Genomic DNA, 19960 nt, shown 5'->3' on the forward strand with positions numbered 1-19960 from the left:
TAAAATGCATTGGAAGAGGCACAAAGTCTCTCATGTCTAGTAGAGTGTATTGGAGACAAGGCTTATAAGTCATGGCTGTTGGAACATAAACTCTTCGTGCACCTTAGTTGGGTTGTAGTTTGGGGGGGTACTTTGTCAATATTAATGTGGACTTAGGTATGTACTTTTAACTCAGAAGTTACACTTTGGGAAATTTGCCTTACATGAGTGGCCTAAGTATGCCAAGAATGTTTTCTGATCTATCAACAGTAGAGGCAAACCGTCATCAGAGAGTACACCACTATCTGCCCACACACTAAGATGATAAGCAGCCATTGAAACTTTGGCACAATCCCATAAGCTTGATGCACACGCGCGTGTGTGTGTGTGTGCGCACGCGTGCACACTCATGCACACCTATACTGGAGCTTGAACTAGGGCCTCAGGCTCTTGCTCAGCTTTTTTCTGCTCAAGGCTGGCACTCTAGTTGAGACATATCTCCAACTCCTTACCACATTTGGAATATATGTCTTTTAAGCAACAGTGTATGTGTTTAATACACACCTGCTTTGGAAGAAAGTTGAGAAATACCAGAGCAGCACCTATTGAGTAGCATGAACTTTATGTAAGATGGAGTACCAGTTACCTGGTTTCCTCTTTGTGTGAAAGTAGAGTGCAGTTTGTTTGAGAAAAGCCTCAGGTTGCTAGAAGCTGGTTCTGAGTGCTATTTTATCTCTTGCACAATCCTCACCTAGTACTAACCCCCTCCTTCCTCTCCCCTTCATACATATGCTGTTGCCCTTGATCTGCAGGCAGTGTTCCCCTGTCAGAGTGAGCCTGCTCTCAGTAAAAACGAGCTCACGCTGACCACCGAGTCCATCATGAAGAAGAGCGAGTTCCTCTGCTGCCAAGACAGCTTCCTGCAGGTATGCTCCGCCAGGTGGTGCCATTGCACTCAGCTTGGCTGAGGCTGGGCACACTGCCTGTCCTACTGCTGGCAGGTGGATTCTCTCCCTCTCCTCCCCCTCCCCACCCAGGGCTGAGAATGAAGCCCAAAGTGAATGCTAGGCAAGCACTCTCCTGTTGAGCCCTGCCACACCTACAGCCCTTTTTGGTTTCTGTATTTTGTTGGGTCTTGTTGTATAGTTCAGAATGGCCTTAAACTCTTAATTCTTCTGCCTGATTCCCAAGTAACTAGGATTACCAGCATGAACCATCTCACTTGGTGACAAGTAGATTTTATAAATGGGGTTTTATCTTAGTTTAGTTTAGTTTAGCTTCAGTTTTAGTTTGTGTGTGAGTGTGCTAGTCCTGGGGCTTGAACTCAGGATCTGGGTGCTGTCCCTGAGCTTTTATGCATAAGCCTAGCACTCTGCCACTTGAACTACAGCTCCACTTTTGGCTTTTTGGTGGTTAACTGGGTATAAAAATCTCATGGGCTTTCCTGCCCACCTCAGTATTCAGATCTGAGCCTCCAAAGTAGCTAGGATTAGAGGCGTAATCAACTAGCACTCAACTTGCTTTATTCTTTTTTTAGTTTATTTTGATAAATATAATTTTATATGATCAGAGCTTACTTTATTCTTAACCCCAATTGCTCAATTATTAAGAGGCTCAAAAATAGCCTCAGCAAATCTCATTAGCCAATATAGTTTGTCTCATGCTTTATTCAGAAGCAGCTCCCTCTTAGAAGAAAAATGCATTGAGAACTAATTTTTCCTTTTTCAGCCCCTATCCCTGTTACCCTGCCTTCATTCTTATTTGTCAGCCATATTTTCCCTAGTCATGCCAAACCCATCATCATTAGTAACATCATTGAGTTAGCATTCCATTTTCTAGGAGTTGTGACCTTGATACCCTTTGAGATTCTTTTGATTGTTGCCTAAGCACCTCTTTCATGTTTATAATTCTGGTTAGAATCAAGCAAAAGGATACATAAAAGATAAATAGTCTATCACCTTTATGCACTGATTATAATTAAGTATAGCACAAGATCAACAGGGCAAGGAGAATATACAGCTTTCCCTTATCAGAGGTAAAATAGGAAACAAAGCTCAAATCAGAATGTTCTGTTAGCTGAGTGCTGTTGGCTCACGCCTGTAATCCTAGCTACTCAGGAGGCTGAGATCTGTGGATCACGGTTCAAAGACAGCCGAGGCAGGAAACTCCATGAGACTCTTATCTCTAACAAACCACTAGAAAACCGGAAGTGGTGCTGTGGCTCAAGCAGTAGAGCGCTTGCCTTGAGCTGAAGAGTACAGGGAAAGGGCCCAGGCCCAGAGTTCAAGCCCCACGACAAAAAAAAAAAAAAAAAGAATGTTCTGTTTAAGGACCCCTGTCCTGCTCCTGTGTGGAGGTCTGAAAGGTTAAAAAAGTCCCTTCTAAGTTTTCATGCCTTCAGGTTATAACTAGGCTAAGTGCCTTTGTTTTTTCCCTAGAAGTTTTGTTTCTCTTTTTCTTTATTTTTTCCTTTAAGTTGATAAGAATTGCCATTTGTTTTTTCTTTTTTGTTAATTTTTTATTGCTATTATAAAGGTTATATACAGACAGTTTACAGTCACACAGCTCAGGTTATGGGTACATTTCTTTTTTGACAATGCCACCCCTTCCCTCTCTCTCTCCCAGTTTTTCCCTCCCATCCCCACCCATAAGCTGTGCAGTTCATTTTCCACATAGTGTCTAGTGTGTACCACTGCTGCATTTGTTCACTCTTTGTCCTTCCATTTCTGTGTCTGCCTCCCTTACCTTCCCAAAGACCTTTAAGTGAATAAACAAGACAGAAAGAAAGCACAAACAACATAGAAAAAAAACGTTTCTATTTCCTGGAGTCCTGGAGTTCATTTCAATAAATGTTATTTTATATGATCATTTGGTTTTTCTGTATGCTTATGTTTGCTTATTTTTTTCTCTCCACTCAAAGACCTTGACTGAGACAGGCTATGAGAGATATAATGAGGTGATGTGTGAGCATGTTGTGAGTGCCATGCATAAAGGACATCTACTCCCACGGCCCTTCAGCTCTTTGTACCCTGGTTCTGGCAAACACGGGCTTCTCTTTGGCCCACTTATTTTCTTACCTTTGGCCAATTTCTCAAATGACCACCTGCCAGCAGAATTTGTCTGTTCAGAGGACACTAATGGCCAGGCACTGGTGGCTCACAACTGCAATCCTAGCTACTCAGGAGGCTGAGATCTGAGGATTGCAGTTCAAAGCCAGCCCAGGCAGGAAAGCCGTGAGACTCCTATCTCCAATAAACCACCAGAAAACCAGAAGTGGCTCTGTGGCTCAAGTGGTAGAGCATTTGCCATGAGCTGAATAGCTCAGGGACACCGCCCAGGCCCAGAGTTCAAGCTCTATGACCGACCACAAAAAAAAAAAAAAAAGAGGACGCTGATGCTGCTGGCATCATGTAGCACAAACTTTGTAGGTCTGGGGATGCCATTCCATAGCTTCTAATCTGACAAACTCAGATTTGCTGAGAGGGTCAAAAACCCACTAGCCATAATAGATTTGTGTAAGGCAACAGTTGTTCCCCAGCCCTAGCCCACACCAGAGCTGACAGGGCAGGCTGTGGCTGCCCGTGTGCTTAACTGCCTGCAGTGGCCATGCTGTGTGTTCTCTCTAGTACGTATGGGTTGGTTCAGCCGAATTCTTACTTCCGTGTTGGTTTCCACTAAGTGAGCCCTAACTTTTGTGTAAGGAAAGAAAGGTATTCTTTTTTTTGTAAAGCAAGCCACTGGAAGCATGTTCCTGTGTGTGACTGCTTTGAAATTCTCCCCAGTGGCTGCTGGGTAATGGTGATTTGTGTCTTTTTGTTCCTTATGTGTGCAGAGCTCACAGGTGACAACTTCTGAGTCTGCTTGGTGTTTGGTCTTGCTCCTGTCCCCTTTTCCTTTCTCTTCCTACCTTCCTTCCTTCCTCTCTCTTTCTCTTCCTCTTCCTCTTCCTCTTTCTCTTTCTCTCTCTCTCTCCCTCTCTCCTCTCTCTCTCTCTCTCTCTCTCTTTCTCTCTCTCTTTTTCCTTTTTTTGCCAGTCCTGGAGCTTGAACTCAGGGCCTGGGTGCTATACCTGAGCTTTTGTGCTCAAGGCTAACACTCTACCATTTGAGCCACAGCTCCACTTCTGGCTAATTGGAGATAAGAGTCTTTACTCTCCATCCTCATATCTCAGCCTCCTGAGCTCCTGAATAGCTAGGATTACAGGTGTGAGCCACCAGCGCTTGGCCTCATTTTTCTTCACTCATCTTTTTTGTTGTTGTTGTTGGTCATGGGGCCTGAACTTAGTGTTTGGGCACTCTCCCTGAGCTTTTGTGCTCAAGGCTAATGCTCAACCACTTTGTGCCATAGCTCTACTTCTGGTCTCTTGATAGCTGATTGGAGATGAGTCTCATGGACGGTCCTGCCCACGATGGCTTTGAACCATGATCTTCAAATCTCAGACTCATGAGTACCTAGGATTGTAGGCATGAGCCACCAGTGCCCAGCTTATCTTTTCTCATTTTTTTTTTTAAGGCTTTTTTTTTTGGTCCAGTCGTGGGGCCTGAGCTCTGGGCCTGGGCGCTGTCCCTCAGCTCTTCAGCTCAAGGCTAGCGCTCTACCACTTGAGCCACAGCACCACTTCCGGCTTTTTTCTTTTTCTTTTTCTTTTTTTTTTTGCTTCTGTGGTGCTGAGGAATGGAACCCAGGGCCTCATGCATGCAAGGCAAGCGCTCTACCACTGAGCCACCTTCCAGCCCTTTTCTCATTTTTTTAAAAGACAGATTCTAACTATGTAGTCCAGGCTGGCCTGGAACTCTGTCTTCCTGCCCTGGCCTGTTGAATCCTTGGACCTCTTGAATGTACCACTACATACCCATTCTGTCCAGATATCTGATTTTGGAGATGGCAGATTCAGAGAGAGCATCTGACCTCTTTTTGGCCCCTTGGTACCTCTGACTTAAGTAAGGTAACATGACTAATGGCATGCTGCCTCACAAAGAGACTTAAGGCTGTTTAAACATAAGAACATAGCCAAGCATGGTGGTATACCTGTAGTATCAGTCACTTGGGAGATTGAAATGAGATGATCATTTGAACCTAGAAGTAAATGACCAGCTCAGTCAATATTGTGAGACTGTCCCAAAAACAGTAGTTGAAGTGTTTTGGCCAGATGCAGTGGCTTATGCCTGTAATTTCAGCTACTTGGTAGGTGAAGATCAGGCAATCATAGTTCAATGCCAAGTAGGGCAAAAAGTGAGGCGCTATTAGGCATGGTAGTGTGACCCTGTGTTTCCAGCTATGGAGAAGATACAGGTCTGAAGCCAGCCGAGACAAAACTTCAAGACACTGCTAAAAGACAAAATAACAGATAATAGATTAGGGGTTAGGTTCAAATGGTAAAACACCTGCCTAGCAAGCAAGAGACCCTGAAATCAAATTCCCAGTACTAAAAAAAAAAAATCCATTTTTTCCCCAGGTTTCACAGAAACCTTGTCTAGCTTTGTTGTTTTTGTTGTTGTTGTTTTGTTTTGTTTTTGCCAGTCCTGGGACTTAAACTCAGGGCCCCGGCATTGTCTCTGAGCTTCTTTTGCTCAAGACCAGCACTCTGCCCCTTGAGCCACAGCACCATTTCTGGCTTTTTCTGTTTAGGTGGTAATGAGGAATCAAACCCAGGGCTTCATGCATGCCAGGCAAGCACTCTACCACAAAGCCACATTCCCAGCTCCTTGTTCATGGCTTTAACAGTGGTTTTCAGGAACCCTGTGAGCCCTAGGTGTGTGCAGAGTGGATTGAGACATAAGGGTGAGGGGGAGAGCAAGGAGAGCTAGGAGCAGCCAGTGTTTCCTTTGAAAAGAATGTAAGCTTGTGGCACATGTTCAAAAATGCATGGGAGTCTAAAGCTGCGCTTTCACTGGTAGTATTTAGTCCTCAACATAGCCTCAGAAGAATCCCCTGAGAATCGGTCCATGTACAGTGACAAAGTGTAACAGTACAGTTATGCCTGTATTGAGTGTATGACGGCCAGCCACCTGGCATCCTAGGAAGGTAAGAATGAGCTCTCCACCCCGAGTAGAATAGTAGGGGCCTAGATAGCAGTGCTGTGGGAGCCAGTGAAGTTGATGATGGCATATTAGTGGCCTGGTGACCTCTGAGAAAACCACTTTGTAACAGAATCGGTACCTATATTGTGTACTTGATACCACATGCTTAGCTACCACTAAAATGCAATAGCCATCATGTACTACTGACTGTTATTAAGTGATCACATCCAAGTTAATGAGAAACATATGCTGATATTTCCTCTCTTACCTTTCAGGAAATAAAGAAATTCATTAAGGGAGTTTCTGAAAAGATCAAGAAAACCAGAGATAAATATGGCATCAACGATAATGGCACAACAGAGGTACTAGTCTGCCTAGACATGTTAGGAAACAGATTTTTGCTAACACAGTTGACCCTCACTATGCTCTCGGGTTTTGTCCCTCCAGCCCCGAGTACTGTACCAGTTGGACCGGATCACCCCCACCCAAATAGAGAAGTTTCTGGAGACCTGTAGGGATAAGTACATGAGGTAAGAATGCTAACTCTCACAGGCTGTCCAGCATCCACCATAGGCCTCCGGTGTCTTTCCTGCTTCTTCCTCATAGGTCCAGAATCCACATCACCACCGTTTACTTCCAGGGTTGGAGGTGTCACTTCTTACTTATTTAGTGGGTTGCCAGGCTTGATGCTCCTGGATGTGGAAGTCACTACAAAGAAACTTGACAAGTGTCCTCCTCCACAAAGACACTTAACATATATGGCAGGTGCCATCTGCACTGTCCACCTACAGCACATGTGATAGGAGACCTTGTAGGACTCCTCCACACAGTGGATCCTGGGCTTGTTCGTGACATACTGACCATGCAGAACTCCATTGCATCCTCAGACCCTCTGTTCCAAGCCTGTGCTGGGTTCTTCCAGCACAGTCAGCCTAGTTCCTTGCCAGGTCCATCCTGGCTGTAATGGCATCTGTTTTCTGTTGGAAGCCCATCCCTAGCCCTCTGACTAGATTTCTTTGTCACACTGTGTCCTCACCTATGCCTTTCCCTTCCAGGGCACAGATGGAGCCAGGCTCCGCGGTGGGTGCGCTCTGTGCCCAGAGCATTGGCGAGCCAGGCACCCAGATGACCCTGAAGACTTTCCACTTTGCAGGTGTAGCCTCCATGAACATCACCCTGGGCGTGCCCCGGATCAAAGAGATCATCAATGCCTCCAAGGCCATCAGGTGCCTGTCTCCTAATGGAACACACCCTGGGGCACACTTTGTAAAAAGTCCCTGAAGCCAGGTGCTGCTGGCTCACACCTGTAATCCTGGTCATTCAGGAGGCTAAGGTCTGAGGATCACAGTTCAAAGCCAGCCGTGGCAGGAAAGTCTATGAGACTTCTAGCTCTTATTAACCACCAGAAACCAGAAGTTGCACTGTGGGTCAAATTCATGGAGCACTAGCCTTGAACAAAAGAGATCAGGGACAGTGCCTAAGCCCTGAGTTCTAGCCCCATGACATTACCCCTCCCACCCCTTCCCCCCCACCCCCCAAAAAAAGTCCCTCAGGTCAAAACTATGTGAAGCCAAAATGAAAGCCATATTTTTATTTATGGTCACACATCATTTGAAGGGGAGGGGGAGAAGACTGGGAAAACTAGAGCAGTATGTCTGTAGAGATTTTATTTCAACTTAAGTAGACCCAATTAATGGGTCTGTCACTTCATCTGGGTCCAGACTCTGGGATCCCTGGTGATTTTATACTGAGATTGATGGAAGGACTAAAGGAAGTAGCTATTACATTGCCTTTGATGACAGAAATCATGATTACCTAAGATGTAAGTCTAACTAGGAACAATGAGTGGCATTAAGTAAAAACTAAGAGTGACTGGACATCCAAAGTGCAGGTGGTTTGCCTGCTTCTGACCATCAGGGCAGAACCAGCAGTGGGAGTTCAGGGGATGGCGTCCCGAGCAATGGTGGGCTGAGAGGAGCAGGTGTTTGGGGAGAACATTGGAGGAAGTTGAAATGCACCAAGGGTCAGTTTACTCAGGGAACAGAAAGTAACTGCTGCTGGAGACCAGAGAGGAGGAGGAGGTAGGACTCCCTTTGTGTCTGGAAGGAGTTTCTGAAAATCTTTTCATTCACCAATAGAGTGAGTGGCCTGGGGAAATTCAGAAAAAAAGGTGGGGGCGGGGGAAGGCGGTGGTAAGTGAAGCCTTTATAGTGAGCCTGAAACCCAGTAAATGCTCAACAAATTGCAGGTACTAATACATGACGGATTGCAAGTAGCATTCAGCTTTAACAAAGCAGTGCTCTGCAGACAAGCCCCTTCCTTGGGCAGTAATCTATTCTCCTCCTCCTTGCAGCACTCCGATTATCACAGCACAGCTAGACAAGGATGACGATGCGGATTACGCCCGCCTTGTGAAAGGCAGAATTGAGAAAACCCTCCTGGGGGAGGTAAGAAACCCTCTGGATGACAAGAAAATGAGAGCAACAGCACCGGGGATGGGGGTGGAGGGCCCAAGGCAGCTGCAGTGGACGGAACAGTCCTAGAAGGGGCGTGCCCTAAGCGGGGGAGAGGCTAGCTAATGCTCTGGTCTTTGGACACCACAGATTTCAGAGTATATTGAAGAAGTGTTTCTTCCCGATGACTGCTTTATTCTCATCAAGCTTTCTCTGGAACGGATCAGACTTCTGAGACTGGAAGTGAGTCATGTAATTAAATGTTTGGAGACATCATCCTGCCTGTCCCAAGGCAGGGAGTAACACCTGAGGGCCAGAGCTAAACAGGCAGAAAACTCCATGCTAAGGGCTTCACTTGGCCTCTGCTGTTTGTGATCCTGAGGCTCCACCCCATCCTCTTTCTGAGCTGACATAGCACAGGCCTGGCCCACAGGACACCAGTGGACATTGTGCAGACCGGAATACCAGCTCACTGTGGCATGGTTTCAGGACAGTTGGTCTTTTTGTCCACCTTCCCAGTCCAGGGCTGCAGTGCCTTACTCAAAACCTGTGGCTCCCTAGCACTGCGGCTGGCTGGCTGGTTGATTCAGTGAATGTTTGTAGGCAAAAGGCTTATGTCAACATAGGTGTGTGTGTGTGTGTGTGTGTGTGTGTGTGTGTGTGTGTGTGTGTGTGTGTGTGTGTTGGTACTGGGGTTTGAGCTTAGGGCGTGTGTGTGTGTGTGTGTGTGTGTGTGTGTGTGTGTGTGTTGGTACTGGGGTTTGAGCTTAGGGCCTACAGGGGTTTGAGCTTAGGGCCTACACTTCCATTTTTTGGTGATTAATTGGAGATAATTATGGACTTCTCGACCTTGGCTGACTTTGAACTGCAATCCTCAGCTTTCAGTCTCCTGAGTAGTTAGGATTATAGGCATGAGCCACTGGTACCTGGCCTTATTTTTGTTTTTTAAGGTAAACAGAATAAGTTATTTGAAAGTAGAAAGAAACTAAGAAAAGAAAACAGAATTCTACTTTCCTTTTTGTTGTTGTTTGTTTTGGGCAGGATTAGGTTTAAACTTGGGAAATTGTAAATGATCTGCCACTTGAGCCATACTCCCCAGACCTTTTTGCTTTTGTTACTTTTTAAATAGGATCTCAATTTTTCCCAGGCCAGTCTGGACTATAATTCTTCTATTTATATTTCCCTCATAACCAGGATGGCAGGTGCACACCATTATTCTCAGCTTTTTCTATTGAATTGCAAGTCTCATAAACCTTTTGCCTGGACTGGCCTCAAACCAGAATCCTCCTAATATCATTCTCCTGAGTAGCTAGGATTACAGGTGTAAGCCACCTTGCCCAAATAAGCTGGCTTCTTAAACTGGTGTTTGTAGGTGCATAACAATGAGACAGATTGCAGATGGTACATGCTGCAGACTGAGTGACTCTGATACCCTCCTCTTCTCAGATAGTTACGCCTATGTGTCAGCCTTGAAAACATTGTCAGTCATACCCAATTGCCACATTCATGTAGTGTCTAACAGTTTGGGAACTCTTCCATCCTGTCTCCTGATACCTACCCTGTGGCTCTTACAGGTCTGAGATGGAACCAAATTATGGGTCAGGGATATAGCGCATTGTAGAGTGTTTAGCCTGCATGAGATCCTGGGTTCATCCTCATCACTGCCAAAAAAGGAGCTAAGTTCCATCCAGGAGTGTAGCACACAGCAACTAGTGGTGTCAGACAGGGGGTGGGGAGGGGGGTGGGGGGCGCCACAGACGCTTTTAAATCATTATGCCCTCCAGCCTCCCCAGAGCTTAGACTGGGGGAGGGGCAGGGGGTGGTATCTTGTCATGAAATGAGCATGAATTTTCCATGGGGCTAATATTCATGCTTGGGGTGAAAATTTACCTTTTCTGTGACTAAAGCACAGATATCTATAGATTGTAAACAGGTAGTTTCTGTGTGGTGGGTGATGAGTGCTACGAATGACCGAAAGGCTTCTAGAAGTCATGAAATTCAGGATGGGAGCATTGGAACAGAAGTCTGTAAAGTCAGTGATGCCCCCTGCTGCCTCATAGGTAAATGCTGAGACCGTGCGCTACTCCATCTGCACGTCCAAGCTGCGTGTGAAGCCAGGTGACGTGGCTGTCCATGGGGAGGCTGTGGTGTGTGTCACCCCCAGAGAGAACAGCAAGAGTTCTATGTACTATGTGCTGCAGTTCCTGAAGGAGGACCTCCCCAAGGTGAGGCAGAGTTGCTTCTCATGGTGAAACCAGTGGTGAGTAGGGCCTGAAGACCTGAGGACAGTGAGTCCAGGACATGGCCCTGATTTCTTTCTTTTTGATTATTTTCTTTATTTACTTTTTTTGTGCCAGTTCTGGGGCTTGAATTCAGGGCCTAGACACTGTTCTTTTGTGCTAAAGGTGAGTGTTCTGCCACTTTGAGCCACAGCTCCATCTCTGGGTTTGGAGTGGTTAATTGGATTTTTCTGCCCTGGTTAGGCTTTGAATTGTGATCCTCAGATCTCAGCCTCCTGAATAGCTAGGATTACAAATGTGAGCCACCAGCACCTAGCTGTCCCCTAGTTATTTCTTCCTCCTCCTCCTCTTCTTCTTCTTCTTCTTCTTCTTCTTCTGCTGCTGCTGCTGCTGCTGCTGCTGATGATGATGATGATGATGATGATGATTTCTGCTTTCTGCTTTCTGCTTTTCTTCTTTGTGGTTATGGGGCTTAAACTCAGGGCCTGGGCACTATCCCTGAGCTCTTTTGCTCAAGGATAGCTCTCTACCACTTCTGGTTTTCTAGTGGTTAATTGAAAAGAGTCTCATAGACTTTCCTGCCTGGGCTGGCTTTGAACCATGATCTTAGCCTCCTGAGTAGCTGGACTACAGGTTTGAGCCACCAGCACCCAGCACTTTCCTAATTGCTTCACGACTACATCCCCTAAAGGATTGGTGGGTTTTGTGTTAGCACTGACACATCAACCCTATCCATCAAATTTTCTGATCTCATAAAACTTACTGTAGAGTGAGACAGAGTCCCCTGAATTGCTCATCTCCCTGAGCCCAGACAGCACCCAGGGCCTCCTAGGTTTAATACATTCCTGGTGAGCTCTGCCGGGAATGCGGGGGTGGGAGGTTACTAACCCAGAGTTTGGTGGGGCCAAGGTGTTTCAGGCTCTCAGGCCCATGTGTCTCCAAGTCCAGGTGGTGGTGCAAGGCATCCCAGAGGTGTCCAGAGCTGTCATCCACATCGACGAGCAGAGTGGGAAAGAGAAGTACAAGCTTTTGGTAGAAGGCGACAACCTGCGGGCAGTCATGGCCACCCATGGTGTAAAGGGCACCCGGACCACCTCTAATAACACCTATGAGGTACCACTAAGCCCAGAGGTGCTCCAGAGGAGGCTGTCTCCCCAATGCTGCCCACAGGCTCTCAGCTGATTCCCCAGCACACCTCCTTTGCCTTGCCTTCGTTCTGGGTCTCCACTAAAAGTTACGTAGCCATTTCTGGGGAATGAGGCTGGGTTTGGTTTGAGCTTGCCAGGTAGAGGAGGAAGTAGACAGAAGCTGCAGGAGCAGCCAGAGGGCCTGTTCCCACTCATCCCTCACTCTCTAGGTTGAGAAAACACTGGGCATCGAGGCTGCCCGGACCACTATCATCAACGAGATCCAGTACACAATGGTCAACCATGGCATGAGCATTGACCGGAGGCACGTGATGCTGCTCTCTGACCTGATGACCTATAAGGTTCGTGTGGGGGAGGTTCTGGCATATCTGGGAGACTTGAAATCCACTGTCAGGGAAATACAGCCATGAGCTTCAGATATAATGTCTCAATGGCTGCTCAACAGAAAATAAGATGTCACCATCATGCAAAAGCCAAAGGCAAGTGTTCTGGTAAGATCCCAATGTGAGCATTGCAGCATCATGGGAAACTCACACCCAGGTGAGAACTAAAGTGAGATCCTAAAGCAAAACTAGCCATTGGCCCATTCACCATGCTTTTTCCTAATATAACCTGAAGAAGACTAAGGGTGGGGGTGCTGGGGTTAGTTGCCTGTGCTCTCCCCCTAAAAAATAAAATTTGCAAGCCATGTGCCAGTGTCTCATGTCACTAATCCTAGCTACTCAGGAGGCTGAAATCTGAGGATCACCATTCAAAGCCCAGCCTGGGCAGGAATAGTCCAAAAGATTCTTATTTCTAATCAACTGCCAAAAAAGCCAGAATTGGAGCTATGGTTCAAGTTTTAGAGCCTCGCTTGATCTTTTTTGCTCAAAGACAGCAACCAGGCTCTGAGTTCAAGCCCCAGGACCAGTACAAAAAGGAAGATGCAAGGGCTAGGAAGGTGGTTCAGTGGTAGAGTGCTTACCTTGCATTCATGAAGCCCTGGGTTCGATTCCTCAGCATAACATAAGTAGAAAAGGCCAGAAGTGGTGCCCTGGCTGGCTCAAGTGGTAGAGTAGCTAGCCTTGAGCTGAAGAGCTGAGGGATAGCACCCAGGCCCAGAGTTCAGGCCCCACAACTGGCCAAAAAAAAAAAAATGAAGATGCATTGGCTTTAGCAGTTCTGAAGGACAGCCAATTTTCACAATCCTCCCTGGTCTAGCCAGTACAGGACATGTAGAAAGCATGTAAGGGAGCCAGGTGTGAGCTCAGTGATAGAGCACATGCATAGCATGTGTGAGCCCCTGGGTTCCATCCCCACCACCAAATAAGAAACCCAAGTTGGGACAATGGCCACTCTGAAGAGAGGCTGTCAAATTCAAGTCTCCATGTTCATTCTTGCTCATTGTACTGGTACTGGGGCTTAAACCAACTGGTACCTGGGTCTTGTACTCTCCCTTTGCTTTTCACTCAAGGCTGGTGCTCTACCACTTGAGTCACAGCTCTCATCTTCTGGCCCAGGTAACCTGTGTCTCATGGACTTTTCTGTCTGCCCAGGCTGGCTTTGAACTACAATGCTCAGATCTCAGCCTCCTGAGTAGCTGGGATTACAGGTGTGAGCCAGTGTAGCCTGTCCCCAGTGTTTTTGTTGTTGTTGTTGTTGTTTTTTAATCCAAGACCAGGACTTGAGCTCAGTACCTGATACATTAGCTCATTGGCTAGCCTTTTTCTATGAGCCATGTCTCCAACCCTATGATCCTGGGTCTTAAACTTAGGGCCTAGTGTTTTCATTCTTCTTTTTTGCTCAAGATTGGTGCTCTATCACTTGAGTCATAACTCCAGTTCTGACTTGGTTACTCTGGCTTATGTAACTAAATTTGTCTGCTTGGGCTGGCTTTGAACCTCATTCCTCAGATCTCAACCTCCGGAATAGCTAGGATTCCAAGCGTGAGCCACTGGCACAGGGCTCCTACCTCCGCCTCCCAGTAGCTGGGATTGCAGATAGCTACCACTCCCTCTGTCTTCTTCTGGCAGCTTAACATAAACATTCAACCATGTTTTTATAAGCGTTCTTCTTTTAATGACGGAAGTCTCTAAATTGAATTAATATTCTTTCTCTAGCTCTTTGAGCTTTGATAAAGAAGAAATGTTCCCTCTTCTTAAGTTAGACTGTGAATTCTTAGTTCTATAGCTTCTAGGTGCCAGGTGGCTCCATGCCATTGGTGACCAGCTGTCTCTCCTGTGGCACTGAGGCAGGGCCAACAGCACAGGCCTTCAAACACGACTGGAATAGCAGTTGTATTGGTTTTTCTTGGTTCTGAGCAGGGGATGCAGGGCACCTTGATTTCCTCTGACTGGCTCAGGATACCCGTGCCTGTCTCCTGACAGGGTGAAGTCCTGGGCATCACGAGGTTTGGCCTGGCCAAGATGAAGGAGAGTGTGCTGATGCTGGCCTCCTTTGAGAAGACCGCTGACCATCTCTTTGATGCAGCCTACTTTGGGCAGAAGGACTCTGTGTGCGGTAGGTTTGACTTTCCTAGGAGCCATATCAAAGTTCTTTATTTCTTAGCTTGTCTATGGCTTGGACTTCAGTAGTGAAAAAAACTAAGCAGGCAGGGGTCATTGATTTAAGAGTAAAGTCATAGGTCACAGAATTGGAACTGCTGGATTTTCATCTCCAGGGCCTGATTGTGGTACCCTGCATTCTCCCTCCCCAGTCTATGAGGAGGTTTCTCTGTCAATAGACAGTTTGGGATCCGAGAAGAAAAGACTAAATCTGAGCATGTACAGGTTTTGTTTTGTTTTGTTTTTGTCGGTTGTGGGGCTTGAACTCTTGGCCTGGGCACTGTCCCTCAGCTCTTCAGCTCCTGTTTTCTGGTGGTTTATTGGAGATAAGAGTCTCATGGGCTTTACTGCCTGGCCTGGCTTTGAACCACGATCCTCACATGTCAGCCTCCTGAGTAGCTAGGATTATAGGTGTGGTGCCCTGCTAAGTTTTTTATTCTTAATCCCTTTTAGATGTAGACAGCCACATTGATTTGCCAGGTGCCCCAAGGCCCACAGAGGGACAGTGGCACAGCCCCCTGAGGTCAGCAAGATTATCTTCCTGTCCTGCTTCCTGGGAAGGCAGAAAGCTTACCATTTACATTGGTTGATGTTTGTTGAGCCCGTGTGGGGCCTGTGTATGCTGAGCATCTCCACACACCTGGAGGTATAGGCCCCCGGTTCTTTAACAGCAAGAAGACACAGGACAACACAAGTTGCATATGGCCCTGCACTACACTGTACCTGGCCTTCCTGCACTAAGAGTGTAGAACCTCTAAAGAGTGGTTGAGGAGAAGGAGTCTACCTGACAGCACCTCCACCCGAGGTCAGCACTGCCTTTGAGCTCTGCTCTGGCTTCTCAGAATCCACAGTAAGACCTTACGGGACTACGGCAGAATTACTAGGTTAGGGCTAGGGAAGTTCAGTAACCTGCCCCAAATCCCACAGCAGAAAGACTGAAAGACCTAAGCAGGCATTACAAACCTGGAGCTCTGCTTCCCAGGAGCCCTGTGCTGTTGTGTGGAGTTGTCAGATATGGGGTGGTCCAGTCAGGCTTCATTCAGAGTGCACACCCATTTTTTCCCCAAAGATAATAACTTTCTTTTGTTGTTGTTGTTGTTCCCCGATATGTAGCCCAGATGGTTCTGCATCAGCCTCCTCTGTGCGACAGGCCCACAAAACCCTGCACATTTTTTTCTTCTAAAAGGGACACTAGAAGATGTAGGTTTACATGCGGGACATTTGAAGGAGGAGAGTTCCATAAAGGCTTTGATTTTTTTAAAAAGAGCAGGCGGGGGACACTAGAAGTGTGGGGTATTACCTGGCATGCAAAATGCAAGAGACCCTGGGTTTAATCCACAGTACTACCAAAAAGACAAAAAGGCAGTCAAGACAGAGACACAGAAGAGGGAGAAAGACGGTGAAGAGAAGAAAAGAGATTGGAGGGGAATACAGTGGGAATGGGAGAGGGCCCAGGCTCAGGCCAAAGCACCTAGGACTGCGACCAGCACCCAGCCCTGCTGCCAGGAAACTGGGTCTAGGCTATAGCCCTGCAGTGCCTACCTGCTGCCCTGCCATGCCTGACCCCTGTGTGGGCCTCTGACAGCCCCCCTGCCCCACCCCACTTGGAAGTTTCCCCTCCTCCTGGTCCTTTCACACATAGTAACCATGTTAGCCCTCACTGCATGCTGTGTCCAGTTTGCTTGTTGGCCTCTGGTTCCATGTTAGCATAGGACGTAATTGTCACTTATTTGCTCTTGCAGTTTTTAAAAGCTGCACTAGAGCCCTTCAACGGTTCTTGGCCTGGGCTTCTGGAAGCCTGGCCCCACCTTCTCTGAGCACAGATAGAGCTGTCTGCTGTCCTTTCCAGGGGCACTGCCATGTACTCACCACCACCCTAGGTTTCCTTCCTTCTAGAACCCTCTGCTAACGGGAAGCTGGAAGCTGGTCTTCCTTTCTTCATTTCTTTTTTTTTTTTTTTTAGTCATTGGGCTTGAACTCAGGGCCTGGATATTGTCCTTTTGCTCTTTTCGCTCAAGGCTATAGCACTCTAATACTTGAGACACCATTCCGCTTCTGGTTTTTCTAGTGGTTAATTGGAAATAAGAGGCTCACAGACTTTCTGCCAGTCCTCAGACCTCAGCCTTCCTGAGTAGCTTCGGATTACAACCATGATGCCAGGCGCTGGTGGCTCATGCCTGTAATCCTAGCTACTCAGGAGGCTGAGATCTGAGAACATGATTCAAAGCCAGCCCAGACAAGAAGGTCTGTGAAACTCTTATCTCCAATTAACCACCAGAAAACCAGAATTGGCGCTGTGGCTCTAGTGGTAGAACGCTTTGCTTGAGCTGAAGAGCTGAGGGATAGCACCCAGGCCGAGTTCAAGCCCTAGAATCAACTTTAAAAAAAAAAAAGATTACAACCATGAGCCACAAATGCCCTTGGCTGAGTAGAGTTTCTTAAAGACAGCACCTATAGGCTGTGTTGGGCTCAGGTGGGAGAGAAGTATCTAGGCTGCCTGCAACACCCTGCTGAGTGCCGTGACTGTCCTTCCCTGGGGCACAGAAGGCCCTGTCCCCAGCCAGGAGCACAGTGCAGGGGCCAGTTCACCAGTTAATGTGCAGAGGAGCCTTCAGGCACCAAGTCCCTAACCTTGCCTGTGTTCCCTGCCTCCCTTCTGTGTGAAAGCCCGCCCCCATGTGAAGGCACCCCCTGAGCCCTGTCCTGGTTGCTTGCAGGAGTGTCGGAATGCATCATCATGGGAATCCCCATGAGCATCGGGACGGGCCTCTTCAAGCTGCTCCACAAGGCCGACAGGGACCCGGACCCCCCCAAAAGGCCCTTGATCTTCGACACAAATGAGTTCCACATCCCCCTTGTCACATAGAAGAGGAGACCATACCTGACCTTTCCCCCTTGCCCGTCTACAGCTGGAAGAGCGTTCTGCTTCCTGGGACAAGCCCAGAGGCTCCCGTCTGTGCTGGTGGTTGGAGAAGACCCTGGAGTCCCACAGTGCCACTCCTCATATAGGGAGCAGCCCATGCCTGCTGCCACCTGCACTACAGTTTGGGAAAACTCGGGCTTTGTTTGTTACCTGTCTATGGGTGGTCCAGCCAGGCATCCTTGCCCATCCCAGCGTGCTGTGTCCCCTCTTCCAGCCTCACACAGGCTAGGACATGTTACTGGTTTTCCATTCCTCAATTGTGACATACTCGTGTAAATAATGTTACTACTATTTATTTGTTCCTTTTGAGAGATGTGGAGTTGTCATTATTTTGTTTTATTCTTCAAACCAAGAAACTATAGAAACGAAAAAAGCCAGCATCCAAGTGTCACTGGTTAAGCAAATGGGAGTATTTTGAATCAGTAACTAAGCTAAGACAGTCACTCAGCCCAAACTGCTCCAAAATATCTTCTATCAATGCTCAGCCACCTGTTACTGCCATCTACCTCTGGCAGCAAGAGGCTCTTCATTAGTACAAGAACCAAACCCATTCTCTGTGGCCTGTAGAAGCCTCACTGGAGTTGGTGGGGACAGGCTGCCTGAAGCCTGGCATTGTCCATAGAAATGATGTGCAGCCAGTCCAGTTTGCCTGTGCTACCTTAGGCTGGAATCCACACCCCTAGTGGGGTGTCTGCAATTCTGTCCTGCCTCCCAGAGCTGCAGAGTACAAATGCTAGTGCAGAACTGGAGGCCTGAAAAGTACCTAGGGGCAGTGGTGGGAGAGAGCACTACTGGGCACAGGCAGTAACAGGAAACTGAGATGGAAACCTTGAAGAGTTGGTCTGCAGCTAGGCATCAGTGGCTCATGCCTGTAATCCTAGCTACTCAGGAGGTTGAGGATCTCAAAGCGGCAAGAAAGTACTCACACCTTCACCTCCAGTTAACTACCAAAACTGTAAGTGGAGCTATGGCTCAAATGGCAGAGCACTAGCCTTGAGCAAAAGAAGCTCAGAGACAACACCCAGGCCCTGAGTTCAAGCCCCAGGACTGGCATGTGCGCGCGCGTGGTGTGTGCACAGACACACACAGAGTTCCCAGTGTTATTAGAGAGCAGACTCCAGGACTATGAGGAAAACAGGGCCAGGTATTCCAGAAAGACCCCTATTAAATCGCTTCTGCCCAGTGATTGCACCATCGCTGGGGGTTTGTCGGGGTTAGGAAAGAAATGAAAGCCCATCTCCTAGGAGGATTTGTTCTTGGAGACAATTGCTCTTTGTGCTGAACTTGCTCTGTGATGTTGGCCCCGGGCCAAGGAGCAATGGGAACAGCACAGTGGCCCTCCTGGAAAACATTCGGTGGGGCCTGACTGTGGAGCCCCATAGATAGATGTGGGGATTTGACCCTTCTTTGTGGCTCTGTGCATGCACTTCAGGTCTATTTCTGTAATGACACAGACCCCTTAATGGTCTCAGCTACTAAAAGAAATAGCCATCCAAACATGGTTGAATGAGAAGATGGGTCTGAGTGACTCAAGAGATGAATGGGACAAAGGGAAAAACAAACAAGGCAGGAAGGTTATAACAATATTTTACAGAACCATACTTACATCCTTTGATTTCCCCTGGTTAACTCCCCAAGCCAAGTTCATGTTCCTGGGGAACTCAGTGAAGCAGGGAGTGAGTGCCTTCTCTTCATATCCATGTGTTCTGATTAGCAGCACCTTGACCTGAGGGGTTTTTGTTTGTTTTTGTTTTGGCCAAAGCTCAAGTTGAAATGCTGTTAAAATTTTGTAATTTAGGGGCTGGGAAGGTGGCTCAGTGGTAGAGTGTTTGCTTCGCTTGCATGAGGTCCTGGATTCGATTCCTTAGCACCACATAAACAGAAAAAGCTGGAAGTGGTGCTGTGGCTCAAGTGGTAGAGCACTAGCCTTGAGCTGAAGGGCTGAGGGACAGCACCCAGACCCAGAGTTAAAGCCCCAGGACTGACAAAAAAAAAAAAAAAAATTGTAGTTTAGCATCTACCAAGTTGACCCTCAGCCTTCTTGATGTTTTCCTGTGTTAAACTGAGCTATCCTGGCACATCATGGAACATCAGGACCATGTTCCTGGGCAACCTCCAGAAGGCTCTTAGATGGGATGGAAGCCACAGGCCTTAGTAGGTACAGCTCTGGCATGGTCAGCAGGGGCCAGTAGAGGGGACACGGAGTGAGGGTGAGGTCCCTACAGAAACCCCCTGTTGGTGTGGTAGACTGCACAAGTGTGCTGACAGGTCAGCAGGTGTGGGGCATTGTGGTTAGGAAAAGAGTACACCAACCAGTGGAAGCCACCCACCAATGGGCACTGCCAGCCCTGCTGCAACCACACAGCACTGGTGGGCAAGTCCTGTATGCGCCCCTCTATTCTGATCTGGGTATCATGTGATCACTTGCTCTGCCCTGCATTCACTGGGCTTTATGCCAGCCCAGACTCAAGACCTAGCAGCCACAGATTCTCAAGAGTAAGCTCTATAGGAGGTCGATCGGTTTTATTCTCCAGACCTCTTTAGAAGAAATAAGAAAAACATGTAAATCCCATCTCATCCAAAAGCAGTGTGGTATCTCTGGCTAGCAATCTGTGTGCCCAGGGGATTAAGGTAGCTCTTGGCTTAGTTATACC

The 19960-nt window shown here is 47.5% G+C and overlaps 1 protein-coding gene across 1 annotated transcript in view; it reads left to right on the forward strand.

The window, feature by feature from the left end:
• Polr3a (RNA polymerase III subunit A) overlaps window positions 1-17617 on the forward strand; it is a 47202-nt gene extending 29585 nt beyond the window's left edge. The window contains exons 21-31 of the mRNA XM_042690319.1: window positions 792-905; window positions 6275-6361; window positions 6447-6529; window positions 7055-7225; window positions 8353-8446; window positions 8603-8695; window positions 10513-10677; window positions 11641-11805; window positions 12050-12181; window positions 14207-14339; window positions 17101-17617. Coding sequence (XP_042546253.1) covers window positions 792-905; window positions 6275-6361; window positions 6447-6529; window positions 7055-7225; window positions 8353-8446; window positions 8603-8695; window positions 10513-10677; window positions 11641-11805; window positions 12050-12181; window positions 14207-14339; window positions 17101-17249 — 1386 coding nt within the window. The 3' untranslated portion in view covers window positions 17250-17617. The remainder of the gene's footprint in view (window positions 1-791; window positions 906-6274; window positions 6362-6446; window positions 6530-7054; window positions 7226-8352; window positions 8447-8602; window positions 8696-10512; window positions 10678-11640; window positions 11806-12049; window positions 12182-14206; window positions 14340-17100) is intronic.
• Window positions 17618-19960: the final 2343 nt, after the last annotated feature.

Source organism: Dipodomys spectabilis, unplaced genomic scaffold, assembly GCF_019054845.1.
Source record: "Dipodomys spectabilis isolate Male_0828 unplaced genomic scaffold, ASM1905484v1 ptg000136l, whole genome shotgun sequence".
NCBI lineage: Eukaryota > Metazoa > Chordata > Mammalia > Rodentia > Heteromyidae > Dipodomys > Dipodomys spectabilis.